General features: G+C 54.1%; 3 protein-coding genes across 3 annotated transcripts in view; 1 reads left to right on the top strand and 2 right to left on the bottom strand.

The window, feature by feature from the left end:
• RECQL5 (RecQ protein-like 5) overlaps nt 1-20,521 on the top strand; it is a 38,401-nt gene that overhangs the window by 12,392 nt on the left and 5,488 nt on the right. Inside the window, exon 7 of the mRNA XM_012662324.1 lies at nt 1,815-1,894. Within this exon, the coding sequence (XP_012517778.1) occupies nt 1,815-1,894 (80 nt within the window). The remainder of the gene's footprint in view (nt 1-1,814; nt 1,895-20,521) is intronic.
• Nucleotides 5,061-6,038, bottom strand: SMIM6 (small integral membrane protein 6). Its single transcript, XM_012662322.1, has 2 exons — nt 5,956-6,038; nt 5,061-5,398 (listed from the first exon to the last, which is right to left on the bottom strand). Exon 2 carries the CDS (start codon nt 5,390-5,392, stop codon nt 5,219-5,221), a length of 174 nt encoding a protein of 57 aa, XP_012517776.1. The 5' UTR covers nt 5,393-5,398; nt 5,956-6,038; the 3' UTR covers nt 5,061-5,218.
• SMIM5 (small integral membrane protein 5) lies at nt 11,863-12,568 on the bottom strand. Its single transcript, XM_012662216.1, has 2 exons — nt 12,442-12,568; nt 11,863-11,972 (listed from the first exon to the last, which is right to left on the bottom strand). The coding sequence occupies exons 1-2, from the start codon at nt 12,566-12,568 to the stop codon at nt 11,863-11,865; spliced, it is 237 nt and encodes a 78-aa protein (XP_012517670.1).

The following is a 20,521-nucleotide window of genomic DNA, read 5'->3' as shown; positions in this document are numbered from 1 at the left end:
GGAACAGAGCTTCAGTCAGTAAGAGGGGAATTACCTCCAGGAGTGGGCATGGAAGGAAGTTAGCTGCTGTCTTTATAGTTCCACTGCCCTGACCAAGTGTCCACATTCTGAATGTATAGTGTCCATCCCTCCTGTAGTGGCTTTAGCCCAGGGTGAGCCTGTCCTTTCAATTGGAGAAGGGTGCAAAGGTACTCCCTGTGGGAAGGCCAGGAGTGCTGATGGCTCAGCCATTGGAACCACCTGTTCCTGTCCCACCACTTCCAGTGGGAGCCACAGGGAGGCTGGCTAATGGGTGCCTGCGATTGATGCTGTGGCAGAGACTCGTGCTGCCACTTCCCTCCCACCAAAGATGGGGCTGTGCCAGCTGTGTGCCTGTCCCCACTCTCCAGCAGCCATTCCCTGGCTTCCCAGATTTAAAAAAGGAAGGAAGAAAGAAAGCAGCGGGTGTGCGGTGGCTCACATCTGTAATCCTAGCACTCTGGGAGGCCAAAGAGGAGAATTGCTTGAACTCAGGAGTTCGAGACCAGCCTGAGCAAGAGCGAGACCCCGTCTCTATTAAAAATAGAAAACAAATCAGCTGGGTGTGGTGGTGTGCACCTGCAGTCCCAGCTACTTGGGAGGCTAAGGCAAGAGGCTGGCTTGAGCCCAGGAGTTTGAGGTTGCTGTGAGCTACGCCACTGCACTCTACTCAGGGTGAGAGAGTGAGACTTTGTCTCAACAAAAAAAAAGGAAGAAAGAAAGTAATGAGAACAGGAAACTGTATTGTGTTAGGGGGAGGTGGGAGGGCAGATGTGAAAATAGTTTGGATTTTTTGTAAGGTTTTTCTGGGTTTTTTTCCCCCCATAGTTGTAACTTTCCTTAAGTGCTTTTTTTCTTTTTTTAAAGTAAGTTGTAGGCTTTGGCTTGGAAAACCCCGAGGGATGGAGGGCAGAAACCTGAGGCTGCTGCCCCTTTATCTGCCTTCACAGTACTGTCCCCTTCCCCTAGCTCCTCCCTGACCCCATGAGCCAGGCCTCAGACCTTCCAGCTAACCGCTTCCCATGAGCCACTACTCTGATGTCAGCCGATAGCCAAGGGAGCTGGGGTCTAGGCCTGGTGACCAACCCCTCTCAGCACACTCAGTCAGGATAAAGGTGACACTTGCAGGCAGAAGGTGACACCCTATGTCTATTAGCCCCTTCCAGAGCCCCCTGCCCAGCCCTGCCCTGCCCCATCTGGGGTGCTCTGCTCAGGGGTGGGTCAGCAGGGCTGTTGTCAGCCTCCCGGGTAAGCAGAGACTCAAGAAACCTCTGGGGTCCTGTTTTGTGGTCATGTCATCCCAAGGGTGCACTTGGGCCCCTGGGTGTCTGAACAGAATAGCATGTGAGGGAAAGTTGTAGCCCTGTAGTCTTACTCCACTGGTATGGTGGGCAGCTGCCCACCTCTACCCTACCCTGTACCACATGCTTCCGAGTCAGCATTTTTTAAATTGTATTTGAAATACATGTTTTAAATTTGTCACAAAAATTCACTGTTAACATTTTAGTATATATCCTCCAATCCATACATAAGTATATGTGTTCATACATATGTAAGTACACAACACTCGTGTATATTTATTAAATTAGATCACATTATATAGTGTTTCCCAAATGCTAGTCCGTGGGCCTTTTGAATGGGAATCACCTGAGAAGCTTTTTGGAAGTGGAAGTTCTCAAAAGCTCCATCCCAGATTGAATGGTCTGGGGGTTCTGATGGGACACTGCATTACTTTCTGTGGCTACAGGGTAGTCCAATTCTGTAAGACTTGCTAAGTGATCGGTTTTTGTCTCTAGGAAAAGAGAGGAAACAAAGCATCTGATAAAGCCACTTTCTTGGCCTTCGATGCCCTGGTGACTTTCTGTGAAGAATTGGGGTAAGTGACTTATTTTGTATGTGGAGCAAAGTGTCAGTGAGGTCATTTCTTCCCCTAGTACACACTAGTTAACCAGCTACCATAAGACAGCCCTTGGGCCACCAAGGGATGCCTGCCTGCAAAGGCTGTTGTGTCAGGCAGCATGAAAATTAGGACCTTCCTCTTCTCTTTGTGAGGCCCCAGAAACTGTGGCAGTGTGAGGATTTATTCAGCATTTAGGGTAGTCACCTATCCCCCCAACCTACCCCCCTTCTTGGATGGCTGGCCTCACAAGCAACTCACTCCTGAGTAATATGACCCAGTTCTGAGCCATTGGCATTGTGGTCATCATGTGTCACTGAGCTGGCACTTCTGGCTTCACTTGAGTAGTACCCACTCTTGTCCAGGACCCGAACAGACACATGTGACCCAGCTTATCTCATGTGCTTTGAACCTGCTATCTATTTTATCTGCATCTGCAGGTGACGGCAGGGGCTGTGAAAGGAGCCTGATGGCCCCTCAATGATAGGCTGTGGCTGGACATGTGAAGCTCTGAGTGCCCAGATAAGGGACACCCAGGAGGATTTTCGACACTTGTGTTTAAAAAGCTCTTGGACTTACTGGATCTCATGGAAGGATCCTGTGAGGAGATGAAGCAGAAGTGATTGCTTCAGGTTTAGAGATGAATAAATTGAGGTCCAGAGAGGTCATGGTCACAAAGCTCACAATAGATGGAAACCACTAAAGCCAGGTCTCCTGATTGGCAGTGCTCATTTTCATATACGTGTGCCATCTTGGTTTTTGCAAGATTAGAGTCTTGAAGCACAATGCTGAGTAAGTACATCGTACTGGTGTCTAGCATGTGTTTTAGGCTCTCCTTTGGAAACCAGAGAGGCTTTTATTTGGGCTGTATTTTTTTGTTTTGAGACAGGGTCTCGGTCTGTTTTCCAGGCTACAGTGCAGTAGCATCGTCACAGCTCATGCAACCTCGAACTCCTGGGCGCAAGGGATCCTCCTGCCTTAGGTCCGAGTAGCTGGGACTACATGTGATTGCCACCATACCTGGCTAATTTTTTATTTTTTTAGAGATGGGGTCTCAGTATTGCCCAGGCTGGTCTTGAATTCCTGGCCTCAAGCTATCTTCCCACCTCGGCCTCCCAAAGTGCTGGGATTACAAGTGCAAGCCACTGAGCCTGGCCTGGGCTGTGTGTTTCAATTCCTACCTCCCTCCTATTCACTAATGAATCAGTGGCTCCTGGACTGAAGCTGTTTTCTTCTCCAAACAGCCATCTCTAATTTGGCCTCTGTGGCCAGACCAGACCCAGCAGAAGTGGTAGGCTGCAGTGCCAGGACTAGCCTTTCCTGTAGCCATTGCAGCCAAAGTCCTTTTCAGGCACTAATACAGGGAGTTGCTAAATTTGCCTTTCTTAGGCTCCTTGAGCATAGCTCTCATTTCTGACAAGGAATGCAAGGTTATTGCTGTCAGAGTCTCCTCTGCTGGACAGAACCCTGGGGCTGAGTCTGAGGCTCTGGAGGGCTCTCTGGAGGGCTAGCTCTGCCGCATCCCCAGAGGCTGCCCAGCCTGTCAGGCAAGGGGACAGTTCCTCCCAAGGGCCTCTGCCTGTATTTCTCCTGTCTCATTCCAGGGAGCTGGGACTTCTTAGTGCATCAGTGGGCCGGTTGTGGGAGTGGGGTCTAGGCATCTGTGGGCCCAAGCAGTCCAGGTGACCAACTCCCACCGCCCCATGTGCAGCTCATACTGCTGTCTCATTTGCTACACGTGCGGGGTCTGGATCTAGGCTCCAGGCTGGAATAAACACTGTGGGTGTGTCTGTAGCGGCCATAGCTCTTTGAATGAAAGAGGATGTCTGTTGCATGAATGGTGTATAGCATTCCTTTCTCTACAAGATAGTTACTCCTTTTCTAAGAATAGTTGTGGTTGGAGGTTGAGGTTGAAGAAGCTGTTCCCACCAACGATCCCTCTGGGTGGACACCTGGCAGCAAGGGACAGAGCCAGTGGGGTGGGTTTGGCAGAGGCGGGTACACTTCTACAAAGAAAGCTGTTGTGGGGTCTGGGTGCATGGGGGTGGGGCACCAGAAATGATGCTCATGGCCATTATGCCTGAGGTGGGGCTGGACAGCCAACAGTTTTCCCTCTTCTCTGCATATGGCTACTCTCTCTAGGCTGCAGCCTTGAAAAAGCTGTATTTATTTGTTCATGACAGGGCTTTTTATCTTTTAGTGTCACAGGGAACAGTTACCAGGTTTGAAGCGAACTCTGGTCTAGAGGTCCTTCCTTTGAGAAGGAAGACCAGCTTTGTGTGTAGGCCTGAAGTGAACTGGGCTCTGTGGTCTCCTGGGATCTCTGGGCTGGGGAAGCCCACCAGCCCTGCGTCGTCCTCCTCATTTGTTCAGTTATTTAGCCAACAAGCACTGACGGATAACAGCTCTGTGCCAGGCACACTGGACGTGGGGGAATACAATGCTGAGCAGAAAGAGACCCCTCCTGCTTTGACGGTGCTTGATCCAGCAGGGAAGACAGGCATTTATCAGATAATGATATTAAAAACATGTAAGTTCTGTTAAATGGGGTTTGAAGAAAAGGTACATGGTGATTGAGTGTATATAACAGATGGCCCTACCCGAATCCCAGAGGGTCCGGGAAGATTTACCTGAGGAAGTCAGGTTTAGCCTGAGGTCTGAAGGATGAGGAAGCACTAACTATGGCAAGGAGTGAGGTGTGGTGTGAAGGAGAGCATCCCAGTCAAGGGGAATTGCATGTGCAAAGGCCCTGTGGTAGGAGAGAACACACCATATTCAAGAATTGAAACACATGCCAAGAACCCAGGGGCAGGATGGCTGGAAAGACAGACAGGGCCAGACCATGCAGCTTCTCTAGGGAAGCTTGCTCTTGGTCTAGGTAGAAAACGAGCTCTCACAAGTTAGCAGATTTGAAAATGAATTTTTATTTCATGTGGTTGTTTGTGTCTTTCTCTGTCAAGGATTTGTGAAGTTGCTGGCTGAGCCTGTGATTCTGTTAGAGGACCTTGTTAGCTATTGCTCATCTCACCTGAGGCAGCGGAGAGGCGCTCTCCTCGTGATTTCAGAGTCCTAGTGGCAGCAGGGAAGGGGGGTGGCCAGCATTGGTCTCAGACCAGCCTCCCCATCTTGCTAGTCAGATCGAGTATTTGACTAGACACTTTCCTGGTGGGAATAGAAGATGCCAGGGCTTGGCCCCCAAGCCAGAGGGTACTGTGTGGGGGCCCACTGCCAGTATAGTGGGGAGAAGGTCAGCTCACTTTCCCTGCTGCTGTCTCAGCCCCCAGGAAGTGAGATCAATCCTCTTCACACGGGTGGGTCGTCTTCTGTCGGGTGGAACAAACCAAACACAACAGCAAACAGGATGAGAAGCAGTACTGTCGTGATGAATAAACCGATCACTGCCAGGCCCCCCTTCTCCCAGGGGTTCTGCCAGAACTCATCCTTCCAGACTGACTTCTGCACTATTATTTGGTCCATGTGAACCTGGAAAAGAGGGACAGAGGTCCTGAGTGCAGGGGGCTCTCCAAGGCCCTGTCCCAGACGCTGTGCTCCCCTTCTCGACTTCAGCCCCTGTAGCAGTCTTGGTGAACAGCTGGCCCTCCTCTGCAGCCGGCCGACACACAGGGATTGCGAGTCTTTGGGCTCAGTGCCTCCAACAAGCAACAAATGGAGTTTCCTCCTCTATAGAAATAGAAGCAGGAAGTGGCGCAAAGGGAGGGGCCCTGGATTCTCCAGTCGTTTTTTCCTGAATAGCCCCAATGTGAGCAAGGACTTTCTCTCTTATCCCTGAGACCTACTCAGCTAGAATCAGAAAAGTACCACTCTAGATCCTATTTTTCCTGCCCCAATTGCCAAACACTTGGGAGGCATTCTGAGAGATCAGTTTAGGAGCCACGGCGTGGACTGACTTTGGCTGAGGCCGTGGTAAACTTCCTTGGAGGCAGCTGAAAACGGAAGGACTAACTCACCTTGAAATGGAGCTAATATCGAGCCTGCAGCCAGTTGAAGGGAGGACAGGTGATGAGGGAAGGAGGCATTACCTGATTTTGCTGTTGACAGTCCTGTGTCCCACGAGGGCAAATCAGGGTAGTCCTTCAGGCCCCGCACGTTAGGGGGGCAGCCTGAGCTGAAGGCCTGCCAGGTGACCAGAGCTGCACCGACTCAAAGAAGCAACTGTTGAGAGGAAAAGGTATCGGCCTTGCCAAGTGGCCCTGGCCAGACCACTGCCGACACCAAAGCAAACAAAGGTGGGCTGGGCTGGTTGCCTGGTAACCACGGTTCCCATTTTGCCTTTCACGCTCCCCCCAGCTGCGTTCCGCCCTTTTGTGATGTCATTTGGGGGGGCACTCAGGACACATGTATTAATGAGTCCTTCCTGACAGATGCCAGAATGGGGTGGGGTAGGGGAAGAGACTGTATCCAGGGCCTTTGCCCTGGGCCACCTGTCCCCCTCACCTGTGGCTGGGCCTTTGGCTCTCCTCTGTCTAGATGACCTGTTGACTGCTTGGGACCTGCCCGGAGCTCGGGAATCGCTGGGGCTGGGACTGCCACATAGGCATTGCTTCCTGTGGTGCAGGGTGAATGATTAACTGCAGCCCCAGCTGGCACCTCCTGGAACCAGTCTCTGGGTGGAAATGTTTATCACTGTTGAGACCTAGCTTCTCCCTGTGCCTTCGTCTGCCTCTTAGGCACGGCCTCAGCTGCTCTGTGTGCTTGGCTCCTACCTACTGGTGCCTTAGGGAAGCTAGGAAGAGGGAATAAAGGCTGTGCCCTGGGGCCGGGCACGGTGGCTCACGCCTGTAATCCTAGCTCTCTGGGAGGCCTAGGCGGGCGGATTGTTTGAGCTCAGGAGTTCGAAACCAGCCTGAGCAAGAACGAGACCCCATCTCTACTAAAAATAGAAAGAAATTAATTGGACAACTAAAAATGTATAGAAAAAACTAGCTGGGCATGGTGGCATATGCCTGTAGTCCCAGCTACTCGGGAGGCTGAGGCAGGAGGATCGCTTGAGCCCAGGAGTTTGAGGTTGCTGTGAGCTAGGATGACGCCACGGCACTCTAGCCCGGGCAACATAGTGAGACTCTATCTCAAAAAAAAAAAAAAAAGGCTGTGCCCTGGTGCTTGAAACACGGTGGCCACCATTCACTCATTTAAAAGGTAGGATGTGAGGGTCTGCCGTGGTGGGAGCTGCACTACTCACTTGGGAGACAAGAGGCAGGCGCCACCCTCAGAGAGCTTCCCCTCTGGCCCGAGGGTCGTCAAGCCTGCTTGTTAGAATCTGGGAGTTTGTAGAAATGCCCAGGCCCCATCTCACACCACGTACATCATTCTCTGGGGATGCCAGAGCACCGTGTTGTTTTAAATCTCCCCAGGTGATTCTCCCCAGGTGTAGGCAGGATGGTGAGCAAGCTCAGGAAAGTCGTCCTTAACTGTCATGCGCTGAATTGGCCCCGGCTTACCTGATGCTTTCCATGTCCTTGTGTGAAACTTACTAATGCCCCTGGCACGCGGCGCACTCACAGCGGGCAGGCTGGTCTCCAGTGCGCCTTGTCCTTCTGCTCCGTCAGTTAAGTCAGATGCTTATCAAGAGTGAGTTGTTTGTTCCCAAACCTGCTTACGGTAGTTGTACTTGTTATTGTAATTACATAATCGAATTTGACATCACATGATCAAATGAAGCAACAGTAATAGCCGAAACACCAATTTTACAGATGGGGAATAGGCACAGAGAGGTTAAATAACTTACCCAAGGTCACTCAGCTAGTAAGTAACTGAATTGGGATTTGAACCCAGCTGGACACAGAGTATGGGGTCTGAAGCACTATGCCATACCTCACAGTGAATGAAGGAAGTTGTTGTTTCTATAAATACATATTTGACCACTTAGGGATGACTTTGGAATCATTCAAGTAATGTTCCTGTCAGAAAAAATGCAGACATGGTAACTAAATATTGGGGACATTTTGTGAAAATCCAGAATGATTTCACACTCAGATTCCTTTGCAAATGCCTTTAAGTTCTTGGGCACATGTGTGTAAAGTTCTACTTTAAAGAAACCAAAACTATAAAATAGACCATACAGGAACTTTGGTTAGCAAGCCATACTCAGAGGAAAGACCCTGGCCCTACGCCAGAAAGACTGGCCGAGGAATGCGCACATATGTGTTTCAATTTAAAATGAGATGTGTTGCCAGGGGCCGTGGCTCACGCCTGTAATCCCAGCACTTTGGGAGGCCGAGGTGGAAGGATTGCTTGAGGCCAGGAGTTCGAGACCAGCCTTGCAACATAGCAAGACCCCTCTCTACAAAAAATAAACAAATTAGCTAGAGGTGGTGGCGTGCTCTTATAATCCCAGTAACTCAAGAGGCTGAGGCGGGAGGATCACCTGAGCCCAGGAGTTCAAGACTGCAGTGAGCTGTGATTGCACCACTGCATTCCAGCCTGGGTGACAGAACAGGACTCTGTTTCTAAAAAAATAAATAAAAATAAAGTAAAATGAGATATGAAAAAAAATTAAAATTGAATAAGATATGTAGAGAATTTAGGTGTCACGTACACAAAAGTTGCTTTAACTGGCTTTTTCAATTAACTGCTGGCCCCAGTCCGATAATTCTACCGTAGTGGTCACTATAAAGAGACCCACGTGGCAGGAGAGGTGGAGGACGCTGTTGGTACAGCTGGTACAACCTGGTCTGGGGGCTGAGGTGCTCCCTGTGGAAGGAAGGGATTTTCAAGTTGAGACATGAAGGCTGTGTACGAGTCAGAATTAGGGGACATTATTGTATGGTAGGGAACAGGTCCCAAGGACAGCAAAGAAACTTTTTTTAAAAGACAAAATTAATTTGTTCTCAGTTTTTTATGATCTGGAATTTGTATTACCCAGGAGCAAATATGTTGTTATGAAAATTTTTATTACAGATTGCTTTAAAGTATTAATAATGTTTAAGGAAACAGATTTTGGAGAAAATGCTCTCTGCCAAGTTTTGCTAATGAGATTCTTGCATCGGTGGCTTTATTGTAGTTTTTAATAAGGCGTAACGTAGAGACAGTAAACACAGGTCTTCAGTGTAGAGTGAGGCCCTTCTGAGGAGCAGAGCAGACTGCTGTGTGCCACGGTCGCGGTGGGTGTGAAGAAGCTGGTGAGACGATTGTGGAGACGGCTTAGGATGCTGCCACAGTGACCCCAGGCACGCATCGGTGGTGGCTTGGTCCAGGATGGCTTAGTGGCGGGAACAGAAACGTGGTGGCCAGAGTCAGTCAGATGCTCTCTAGGCCTAAAACAGCCTGATGGCCACCCCTTCCCTGGCCCCCGCCCGTCTTCAGACAGCCCAGGTTTGCGCATCTTTCTCTGTTCTCTCCTGTGGGGGTGTGGGGGGATTGCTGCTCCTCTCCATGCCTGTCTTCCCCAGAGAAGACCTGCTGCCCATTCCAGGAGTGGGCCAGGCTGCTGCTGGGCCAGAGCAGATCTGGTTTGTTGGTCTGAGTGGGATTGAGGCCTGCGTGGGATTTAGCGCGACAGCTGGGCCCAGGATGTGCCAGTTTGCTGTCAGTGGGAGGGGTAAGTCCTCTGAGGGCAGGGACCACATCCTGTGTGGACTCAGCAGCGTGGACTGCCTGGTGTGGAACAGGAAGGTGCAAATGAGCCAGCCGGTCTGCCTGTCTGTGCCCAGGGCTGTCCGTGGTCCCCACCTGACAGCAGCTGGACTGGGGAATCAGAATCATTCCTAGCAGAGCCTCAGCCGCTGCCACCCTGAAGGACGGCCACTCTTGATGCCTAAGGAAAAGTCACACAGGAATTGGGCTGCTTCACTGTTGCAGCATGTCCTGAACAGAGGGCTTCCAGGGACTGGCTAGCCATTGGTGCTGGGAGTGAAAAAATGCAAGGCTTCCTGTCCCTCCCCCTTTCCTGTGTTTTTCTTCTGGGAGGGACACCTTGTTGGGCTCCACCCCACCTCTTACCTGTCGGGTCACACCCTCTCCCATGGAGGTTATTTTGAGACAGTTTGGGGTGTGGGTGTTTGTGATGGCGTTGGTTGATGGAGGATAATGGATCAGAGCCTTATCTGTCTTGCAACCTGGTGGCCAAGTTCCAGGCCTCGGAGCCTTGGGTGGGGTGAGCCAGGGCTGGGGAGCCAGACAGGTTGGACTCAGAGGCTGGCTGTGCCACTTTTCAGCTGGTTGAACTTAGACAAATCACCTAGTGTCACTAATGCTCAATTTCCTCATCTCTAAAATGGGGATAATGTATCTACAGCATGGAAGTATTGTGATGATTAAATGAATTCATCTGCATTAAAATGCTGAAGACAATGCCTGAGCATGTATAAGCCCTCAGTGAATTTTAGCCATCATCATTGTTGTTGTCATTCTGAGCCCCATTCTTTGGAGGAAGCCAAGAACAAACAGTTTCTTGAATTTCTTTTCTCTTTTTTCCTACGGGACACTTGTTCTCTGGGTCTTCAACCCAAACCTGTCAGACAAGTCCATGGACACCAGGAAATGAAACCAGCCAGTGAGAGCTTCTGCCCTGCCTGCCCCTGCCAGTGTGTCAGGGGCTGGCATTGCCACTCCATGACCTGTTTTCTGGGTAGACAGGGCTCTGCTCCCAGGAAGCCAGAGCATGGGTCGCATGGGCAAGGTGATGGAAGCCTGTGAAAGACAGACTTCTTTATGGCTCTGGGGAACCCGTGGGGAGGTCCCGCAGCTCCATCCTGGCCCTGTTGGCATTTATGGAGCCTCGTGCCTCCTCTACCCTCATTCCTGGTCTGTAGCTCTAGCTGGAAAGTTCTCTGGAAGAGGAAGTAAACTGAAGGGAGGGAGGATGGAAGGGTGTTGCATCTCAGCAGGACCATTCTTTAAAATGGATCCATGTTGCTCTGGTTTGGTCCCTTGTTTAGAGGGGCAAATAATGACAGTTCATATTTATGGCACTGTTAGGATATGCCCAGCACCATGCTGTGCTAGACCTAGGTCTGAGATGTTTATCCTCACAGTGCACCCCAGGAAGCAGTGTCAGGATTAGCCCCATTTCACCAGGGAGGAGACGTGGCTTGGGGAAGTTGAGTCACACAGCTAAGTGGCAGGGTGAAGTGTGAGCCCAGACAGGCAGCACATGATGGGGGAAGGGCCCAGGGTTAGGGTGCAGGTTGTGGATGATACTAGGGGCCTAACCCGCTCTTACTTCAGAAGTCTGGGAAGGCACACTGGCCTGAGCCTGCTAGTGTGGGATGTGCAGCCAAAGTTACTGCTAGTGGAAAATGTTGAGTGGCGTCCCTGAGCCTCGCACCTAGCCTCTGTCACTCTGCAGCTTGTTAACAACTAACGCTTGGCAGGAGTTTCACTGCACCCCTCCCCCATGTCCGTGGCATTACCGCCTGCATGGTTTTCCAGTTTTTGTGGGCACGGAGAGCAGAGGCCCGGAAAAGGCAGGTGCTGGCCACGCCCCTGGAGTTCTGGCACACCGTCCGACCTCCGAGAGTCTGGTGCCACGGAAACACAGAAGCAGAGAGTTTTTACTTGGAAGTAAACAGGCTGATACCGGACTAGAATACTGCCAGGTCCTGGGAGCTCGTAGTGCAGTCGCTCGTGCACAGTGTCCCCCTGGTGGACTTGCTCCTCCTCAGCGTGGCCAGCTCCCCACAGGCGTGGGCCATTCTCCACTGAGGTATGGGGCCCCTGCTTTCTTAAAAAGTGCAGGTTGACAAAGAATCCCAGGTGGTTTACTCAGTCTTTGGAACTGTCGATGCCTCCTCAGCACCCAATGTCCACTGGTGGATAGTTCTGTGCCTGTACCAGCCCTTGTTTCCTTGATAAGGCTCCAGGGGTCAGTGTCCAGGGCCAGGGCTTGGGCCAGGGGATCCTTGTCTTGAGGGGCGAGGGCTGCAGGGCCAGGCGGATCGCCTGTGTCATGGCTTTGGCAGGCTTCTCCTCGGCCATCGCCCCGACCCTCATGCTGGGGACATGGGCTGCACTTGGACCTTCCTGCCCCTCCGCTCGGGGCAGCAGCAGTGAGTGCAGCAGCAGCTGCAGGCTATCAGCAGCAGCATCAGAACGGTGGCTGGAGGGCGGAGAGAGCGCAGGGCACTCAGGAGTGGGGGATAGAAAGGATGCCCCCCGGACGTGTGCTGGGGCTTTTCCCTAAGCTCTAGGTTAGTGGTTAGAAAGAACCAAGAGGCTGGCGAGAGGTATTGATAGTCCTCCTGCCGGCTGCGAGGGCCGACCTCCAACCCCTTCCCTGTTGTGTCTCCTCCTCCACTGCCCAGGCCGGCTCCCTTCATCCCTGGGTTGGGATCTGAGAGGCTGCTGGGCCCAGGTCCCAGCACTGCTCATCACCCGAGCAGCATGTCAGAGGATGCGGGGAAATCCCTTGGCTTCCCCAAACGGGACAGCTGCTTTTTTCTTCCTTGATCTGGGGGACACCTGCCACCTCTGCCTGCCTGCCCTCTGGCTAGCACCATGGTGTCATCTCTCCCAGATGCCAGGAAGAGCCATGGGGCACTGAGGAGAGTCTGAGTGACCCAACTGACCTGTGAAAAGGAGGATGACCGAGAAGGCCACGATCTCCACAGGGTCGGCCTGGGGCAGCCTCTGTAGCTTGAGCAGCAGCCTCTCGCCCACAGAGCGCATCTCCTGCACGAAGTTGGTGGCTGCCATGCTGCGCTGGCTTCCTGCTGGGGCAGAGAGAACACCTGGAGTCTCCCGTGGCTGGCTGTACACAGCACCAGAGATTCCACCCTCTCACCCACCCGCAGCCTGAAGAACAAGTTTGGCAGGTCTCACGCATCATCACACCCTAGTGGCTTCCGCTCAGTGGTGGCCCTCAGCCCCCATCTAGCTGATACTGCCCAGAGTGAGAGAAGCTGGTGATGAGAGTGAGACTGGGGGCCTGCTTCGAGGGGGATGCTTGGCAGAGCTGAACTCTGCAGGGCTCTGCCAGCCAAGGTTGAGGTTGGTGATGGTTTCTGACCACAAGGTGGAGTGACTTTGCTGTTACATTCCTTTGTCTCGAGACACTACTCCTAGGTTTTGCCAGAGTGCCTTGGACTTGCACAGCTCCCCTGGGTCATTCAGGATTTGGGTGCCTCCCCCGATTCCCTTGGGGTGGGGAGACTTGCTTCAGGATTCCAACCTGCTGCTCTTGCCTTTTGTCATATGTGTGGGCGGGGGATCAGGTTCTTCCAAGAGCAGGTTCGTGGGGGTTTCTGACCAGGGTCAGCTGTAGGTGAGAACTGTCCCCTAGGGCACCTCACCTCTCCCACTAGCCCAGTTTCTTTATTCATGGTTTGTTCTCCTGTGAGGAGGAAGAGACCATACTGTGTCCCTCCAGTTTTTGCCAGGGGGCCCTGTGTGTCAGGATGAGATTGGGAGTCCCAGGACTGGATTAGCCAGCTCTCCCCTGCTTCTCTGGGCTGACTTGAAGTCCTCTGTGTTCCCACCCCTGCCCCAGGGAAGCCTCTTCCTGTCTAGGGGCGCCCAGGAGGCCTGAGGTGCAGCTCCAGCAGAGTCTGTGAGTTGGGGCCTGTTGTACATCAGAGCTTCTTTCCCCTGCCGCCTCTCTGGTAGGCACGAGGGAGCCAGTGCCTCTTCAGAGAGGAACAGGGACAGCCTTGTGCTAACCCAGCCTGAACTAGTTCACCAAGGCTCTAATCTGGGGAGGTGCTGGAGTTGGGGGACAGGTGGCCACGGGCTCACGCCAGGCCTTTGGCTGTAATTATGGCTGCCTCATTCCTGGTCTCAACTGGTTCTCCCCAGATGGCTGCGGTCAGCAAAGCTGGTCCCTCCTGATGCTCCTGCCTCAGCAAAGCTCATTTAGAACCACCTTGAAGGTCATGTACCCTGCACTTGGCTTGCTGCCCTCCTATGGCCGTTCAGCCCTTGCTTGCCCCACCTGCTAAGGCAGCCCACCCCATTGCAGAAGGTCAGACCCCTGCTGACCTCCAGTTAGCCCCACTGTGGTCACTGAGGACCTTGCCACCCTTCTGCCTCTCAGTCCTTCAGGAAGTGATGGCAGCTGGCATAAATTTGCTTTTCTACAAGGTAACTTCTCTAGTTTTCTAGAACATTGCTCTGATCCTCCTGGACTTAAGTGCTGCCTCCCCTTCCTCCTTTGTGACAAGGACGAGTTGCTTCCTCTCTCTGACGTGGGGTGAGATGCCCATCTTTCCCAGCCATTGGGAGGACTGACCATCTAGCAGCATGTGGTAAAGCCACAGGGAGGTGCACAGCACGTGTGAGTGCCCCTCTGGGTGGGGTCTGGCCAGTGCCAGGACCGTCGAGGCAGCCTTGGGTCTCCCTGGCTTTGGGAGCTGTCTCCCCCACCCCTAAACACCTTTTAGGCATTTTATCTGTCTTCCACTTCAGGGGTGTTCACTGCGTGTGTGCTGAAGGAAGGTGGGTAAGCTGAAGATTGGGAGCTATTTTTTTAAGTGACAACAGAGGTGGCAGGCAGATGATGACTCTGTGGAAAATTAGATGATTTCCTACAAAAGTGGGAGGTTCCCTGAGTTAGATCCTCTCAACTTCTCTCAGCCTCACCTCCACGTTAGCACATTTCTGCAGAAGGATTCCATGTACTAAGAAGCGTAGAATCCTGGAATGCCACAAGTCATCCACTCCTGCCGCCTTCCTTTTACATATGGGGAAACTGTGACCTGAGAGAGTGAGTGACTTCTCTGAGGTCACATAGCAGGACGGGGGCCGGTCAGCACAGAGAGTGACCCACACTCTCTCTCCACGGAGGCCTGTCTTGGGCTCTGGCAGCAAGATAAGTCGGCCCAGGAGCAGCCCAGAGGGTGCCGCCCATGCATGGGCTTGGCACAGGAGCCAGGGCCCCAAGCCCTCTGGAAGCAGTTGGCTGTGCTAGGCCAGCCCCACCTCACACTCGTGGGTCTGGAGCTGCTTTTATCAGCACATCACTGCCAGGCCAGGGCCATACCAGGCTTTTTGAGAACTACCTGTAGTACTTGTCACCAACGGGACAGATCTTGTGTGCCCTGCTAGTCCGAGCATTGGACTGCCACCTCTGGTCAAATCGAATGGGACCCTCCCTCTGGCCAAGTGAAGCAGGCTTGCAGAAGGACGCTGGTCTGCTCGCTTGTGTCAGAAGCTCTGCCATCCCTACTCCCCAGGTTTCTGGGTGGTCTCATTCTTAGAGGAAGAAGAGAAGATGCCGACTAATGCCTGGGGACAGTTTCCATGGGTTTGGAAGCTGGGCTGCTTCTCTCCCCACCGTCTTCATCTGTACTTGGTCTGGCTTTTTCAGCCTAATTGGTGCTGTGCCCACATTGCCTAATGTAACCCAGCAAACACTCCTTAAAAGAGGAAGCGGGCAGGAGGTGGGAGGGCAGGGAGAGCTCTTTCACTGTGCGCTGCACCCAAAGACCGGGAGAGATTGTAGCGGGTTCCCCCCTTGTGAGCGAGAAGCAGTGGTGGGAAGACCCAGGGCTGTCTGAGAGTCGTGGCTCTCCAGAGCAGGGAGGTACACGGTTGGGTTGAGGCTGAGTTTACTATGCAGGAAGAGCAGAGTTCGTTGATCAGAAGCTTTGGCTATAAAGCCAGCCTCCTCCAGGGGCTGTGAAGTCGGAAGGCTGCAAACTCGTGCCTGGGCCACTCTGGGAAGGGTGTCATTCCATACCAGCACAGGCCCCGGTGTGGACAGCATCATAGCTTTGCACCCAAGTCTTCCCTAGGGGACCAACTGGGAGCTGAATTCGCCAACCAGGCTTGGCCAGGATCACTCAGCCCTGGGGTCTGACCCAGGGCTGCTCACCGTGACCAGGAGCGAGGCCATCGGACCTGGCTGTTGCATCCCCAGGAGCGGAAGAGGAGCCCTCTTTGCTTTACAGTTGATATTTTGTCATTTTGAACTTCAGCTTGTGACTGAGCAGAAAGAGTCTTAATGGGGAATGTGGAGGCACTGAGGGGTCTTGTTCTCCAAGGAGGAGGCACATTCCAACAAGTTCCCAGGCTGTCTTCCCAGTGGGCTATTTAAAGCAAGGCCAAGGGAGTGCCTGATGCCTGGTGCCCAATATAACCAGCAGCCGTCAGGTGACCTTGTGGCATGTGCCCCAGCCGTTGATCCAAAGGGAGCCCTAAGTGTTCCCAGCTGTGGGAGCTCTCGAGCTGCCACCTCTCATCTCTGTTACCTTCCCAGGTTGGAAGGAGGAAGGCAGGGAAGCCTGGTGGGGCTACTGATAATTCTGTATTTGTTTAGTCTTTCTATCTCAGACTTCTTCTAAAACTGCACTTCCTGCCAGTGAACCAGGGAAACCAGAATTCCTCCCAGCCTCATGCTCTTTGTAGTGCCTCGTTTGGGGCTTCTCAGGATCTTCAGAGGTTCCTGGGTGGCAGCCAGAGCAAGTGGTGGCTTCCCCTGGCCCCAGAAGGGAGAGGAGCCCAGCTACCATGGGGCCTCCTGCCGCCAAGGCCTCCTGGGCAGCTCTACTCAGCGCCTTCAAGGGTGCACCCTGGCCAGAGTGGCAGCCAGCAGAAGGGAGACGCAGGACAGAGAAGGCTGGCAGTGCTGGAGGGATGGGAAACATTCCTTTATGTGGCGTGGCCTGGCACAGAGAGCCTTGCAATGGAGAGGCAGGCATCCTGCAGGCACAGCACCACTGGGCACCCGGGCTTCCCTCTCCCTACCTCTCAGAACTGATACTCCAACTCTGGGCTCCCCATGTGCTGGCGTGTTTGAGACTGATAAGCGCTGATGGCCAGGGCCCCACAGGGCTTCTTTTTTTTTTTTTTTTGAGACAAGAGTCTCGCTTTGTTGCCCGGGCTAGAGTGAGTGCTGTGGCATCAGCCTAGCTCACAGCAACCTCAAACCCCTGGGCTCAAGCAATCCTTCTGCCTCAGCCTCCCGAGTAGCTGGGACCACAGGCATGCGCCACCATACCCGGCTAATTTTTTCTATATATTTTTAGTTGTCCAATTAATTTCTTTCTATTTTTAGTAGAGACGGGGTCTCGCTCTTGCTCAGGCTGGTTTCGAACTCCTGAGCTCAAACAATCCGCCCGCCTCGGCCTCCCAGAGAGCTAGGATTACAGGCGTGAGCCACCGCGCCCGGCCCCCACAGGGATTCTTGCTCTGCCCCTGCTGTTTTGTCATGGTGGGTGTCAGCCCCCCTTTCCCTGCGGTGTTATCTTGTTTGAGGACCAGCTAGAAGGAGGCACAACCCACAGTTGTGGGAGATCTGTGCTCAACCAGCAGGGTGGAGATGCCCTCTGTGCACTGCGCCGAGCCTTTGGATGACTCCCTTTTCTGCCCTGGCTCTTACTTGAAGGAGAAGGTGGTGCTTGAACCCTGGGCAGTCCCTGCTCCCTAAGTCCTGGAGCCTCCCAGGACAGGAGAAGGCACTTCCTGCTGCTGGGGATTGTTAGAAACAGGAGTAGCTCCTTTCGTACAGCCGCAGAAGCTGGGTGTTCCCTTGTGTCCTGCTCAGGGACTATGTTGGAGGGACCCTGTCCACCTGTGTCCTGTGGATGCAGAGACATGGGATCTCTGCCTGCCTGCCTGGGGTGTCTTTTGGGTAAGAGGCAGTGGGGTGGGAAGGCTCACCACTGTGCCACTCCTTCACCTGGCCTGACCTGCTGCCTCGGGTCCCTTCCCTGTGCCATGTACTTCTCAATGCCACAGGAGTTGGTCCCCTAGCCACCAACCTAGGCCAGACTACAGCCTCTGCTGAGCCAAGAATGCTTGGACCAATCCTTGGTTTCCACTTTTCCACGGATCATTGTTTTTCTTTCTTACTGGATACCAGCTTGTGTGCTTTGGGGAAAACATCTGGAGGGGTGGGTGGCGGGAGCTTTAACCTTGGCTTGAGGACGGGGAGGTGAGAGGAGCAAGGAGACTCCACAGGCTGCTCTTGGTGCTCCCCAAAGAACGGTCCTGGGGTCAGCTTCACAGTGATGCAGCAGAGGGCCAAATACGGGGGTGGGGGGTTATCCCTGCCTCATTTCTGTTGTCACCTTCTCCCTACCCAACCCTGAGTTTAGAGTTAGGCATCCATGTTGCTGGTTCAGTGTTAATGCTCATTGCCATAGGGAGATCTGCGGGGTCACGGGAGGTAAGTGGGCCCAGAGAGGAGTACTTGGGCTGAGCCCGGAGCTGAGGACATCTGTCAGAGAGTGGGCCAAATCCCTCAAAAGAGATGGCAGCTGCTGCTTGTCCAGGACAGAGATGGGCAGAGCTGCCACGAGTCCTGCCGCATCCTGGAGGGTGGCAAGCTGGCTGGACAGACCCTCCCCTGGTCTCCTCAACTGGAGAGAAAGCCGGGACGGGAGGGCTCTGCCCTAATCCTGGGAAAAGGGGAGGCTCAGCTGGCCCGCAGCGGTTCTCTCCCAAGCCGGGACAGCCAAATCCCTCTTTTAAGCCCCCTGAATAGAAAAAGCTTAAACTGACTTGCAGAGTAAGCAGGCCCTCTCAGCCCCTCTGCCTGCACAGCAAGCAGAGGGCAGCGTAAGGTCCTCCCCACCCCGCCTCCCCGAGCGCTGGTCTGTCTGGCAGAAGGCATAGCGCAGGTGTGCGCAGGAGGCTGCCTGACTGCCCTGTGGGGAAGTGACCAGGGTGTCCCGTGAGACCCTTCTCTCTGTCCACGGTAGATTGTAGCCCTTCACCCCTTGGGCAGGAGACCTTGCTGCTCCCTCCCTTCCTGTCCCCCCTTTGTCTGTGAGCAGCGCCACTCACCTGGGAGCTCAGGTGTCGGGGGGCTGAGCCAGGGCGCCCAGCGTGGAGCTTCCACAGATGTCTCTTCCTCGCTGCTCAGTGCTGAGCTCCTGGCTGCTGACAGCCAGCTGCCTCAGCTGCCGTCTCTGCCGCAGCTTTCTTGTTGTCGGTCGTCCTGGAGATCCAAGTGTCAAATTACTGTCGAGAGGGAGCGCCAGAGGGAGCCCTGGCTGGGAACTTGCCCTACAACTTCATGCCCTGGTACCTGACGCCTTGCCCCTGTCCGGGGAGGGCTGCCTGGGGACAGGGCGAGCTCCCTCTCTCCTCCTCCCTCCTCTTCCTCTCCCCTCCCTCTCATGCTGTGGGCTGGGCCTGGGTTGGGCGCTGATGAAAGAGGAGGCTGGCCCTGCGTCCCTGGTAGAGGGGACAGGGGAGGCTCCACCTGAGCCTGTGGAGGGGAGGGAGTAAACGGCATCCCCAGCTCCCAGTGTCCCCACCACGCCCCTCAGGAGGACCCTTTGGCTTGTGTACCCCAACCACCAGACCACCCCATGCTGGCCCTCAGGCCACTCCCTGGCTGGTTCTTCCCTCTGGCCTCTCCCAGCAAAGACAGTAAACAGTGGGGGAGCTGCTGGCCCACCCAAGCCGAGCAGGCAGGCTTTGCAGCCAGCCCCCGAGGGAGGCCCTTCTGCCACTCAGCATCCTAAGGCATCTTGGGAAAGAACTTGGGGTCCCAAGTGACCTGGGAGTGGCTGGCTTGCTTGGTGAGGTGCCTCATGTTCATTGTGAGAGGACGGACGTCTGCTGGGGCTGTCTCTACGCTCCTGGCCCAGCTGTCAGGGAAGGGTTCCAGGGTCCAGTGGCCGGGCCCTTTGACATTTGGCTGGTTGTGCCACCCAGCAGACCAGGCTACAGGGAGAGAAACTGACCCCAGCCTCACTGTCAATGGGGCTCTTTGAATCTGAGCACAAAACCCCAGTGAGTCAGGGCTTGGGGAGGGCAGGGAGGAGGAAGCCAACCGTGTGACCACACCACTCAGATGCCAGAGCCTCCCAGAGACTAGACAGGCGGCCACTGTGCAGACGCACAGACTGGCGAATGGAACATTTGTCACATTTATTTAGTGCGAGCGGGAGCAGTGGGAAGCACGCCCCCTGGTGGCTGCTTCTGCCTCAGGTTGTTCAAGTCGGGCTTGAGAGCTGCCTTCTCCACGCAGCCCAGCCGAAGGGGAGTGAGCCCGACCTGTTTCTTTAGAGGCAGTGTCGCAGTTAGCCTTCATTTCTTCATTCCTTCAAGCCTGCGCCTTGGGGTCACAGCCCCAGCAGTGTGCACATCGAGAAAAGTTCTAGTTAGAGCAGTTGATGCTAGCTCTTCTTGTCCCTGGGATGTGACATCACCAGACAGCCTTGCCTCTGCTCTGGCCTCTCCTCTCCTCTCCTCTCTGACTCCACACACCCACCCTCACCAACCACCACTGCATTCTTGCTGCCAGGAATGGCTCTTGTAAGGACCCTCGTAGGGCTTTATCCTCTCCTGGGGCCTCTGCACCTGCCCTAACAGTTGACAGGCCACCCCCAGCCTAGGGATTGGAGAAGACAGAGCCTCACGGCCAGCTGGAGGCCACTCCCTGCTCCCAGCTTGGGCAGAGGCTGATCGCCCCAAGAGGGCTGGGGCAGGGTGGAGGCAGTGGAAGGTGAGGAAGACTGGATGAGGCCGCATCTCCCCGGCTGGATGCCCTCCCCAGTGACTCCGTCTGGTTCCAGCTCTCAGAGCTGCCTGCTCTCCTGGGGGTGTCTGTAGTATGCAGCCCCCCGCCTCAGGCTGGGGGCTCTGGGCCTGCACAGGGGCTCATGGGGGCCCACAAGGAAGAGACCACCAAGAGAGAAGTGGAGCAGAGTGCTGAGGCCACGGTCAGGCCCTCTCCTGCTGTCCCCTCACCCTCCT

This window comes from Propithecus coquereli, unplaced genomic scaffold, assembly GCF_000956105.1.
Source record: "Propithecus coquereli isolate 6110/MARCELLA unplaced genomic scaffold, Pcoq_1.0 Scaffold76, whole genome shotgun sequence".
NCBI lineage: Eukaryota > Metazoa > Chordata > Mammalia > Primates > Indriidae > Propithecus > Propithecus coquereli.
This window is presented reverse-complemented; position numbering and strand designations above follow the sequence as displayed.

What these genes read in the sequence shown, in the direction of transcription:
- SMIM6 (XM_012662322.1), bottom strand. Translation starts at nt 5,392, where the DNA reads ATGGACCAAATAATAGTGCAGAAGTCAGTCTGGAAGGATGAGTTCTGG.
- SMIM5 (XM_012662216.1), bottom strand. Translation starts at nt 12,568, where the DNA reads ATGGCAGCCACCAACTTCGTGCAGGAGATGCGCTCTGTGGGCGAGAGG. An exon ending in GGTCATCCTCCTTTTCACAG is followed by an intron (nt 11,973 to 12,441) that starts GTCAGTTGGGTC and finishes TCCGCCCTCCAG; the next exon opens with CCACCGTTCTGATGCTGCTG.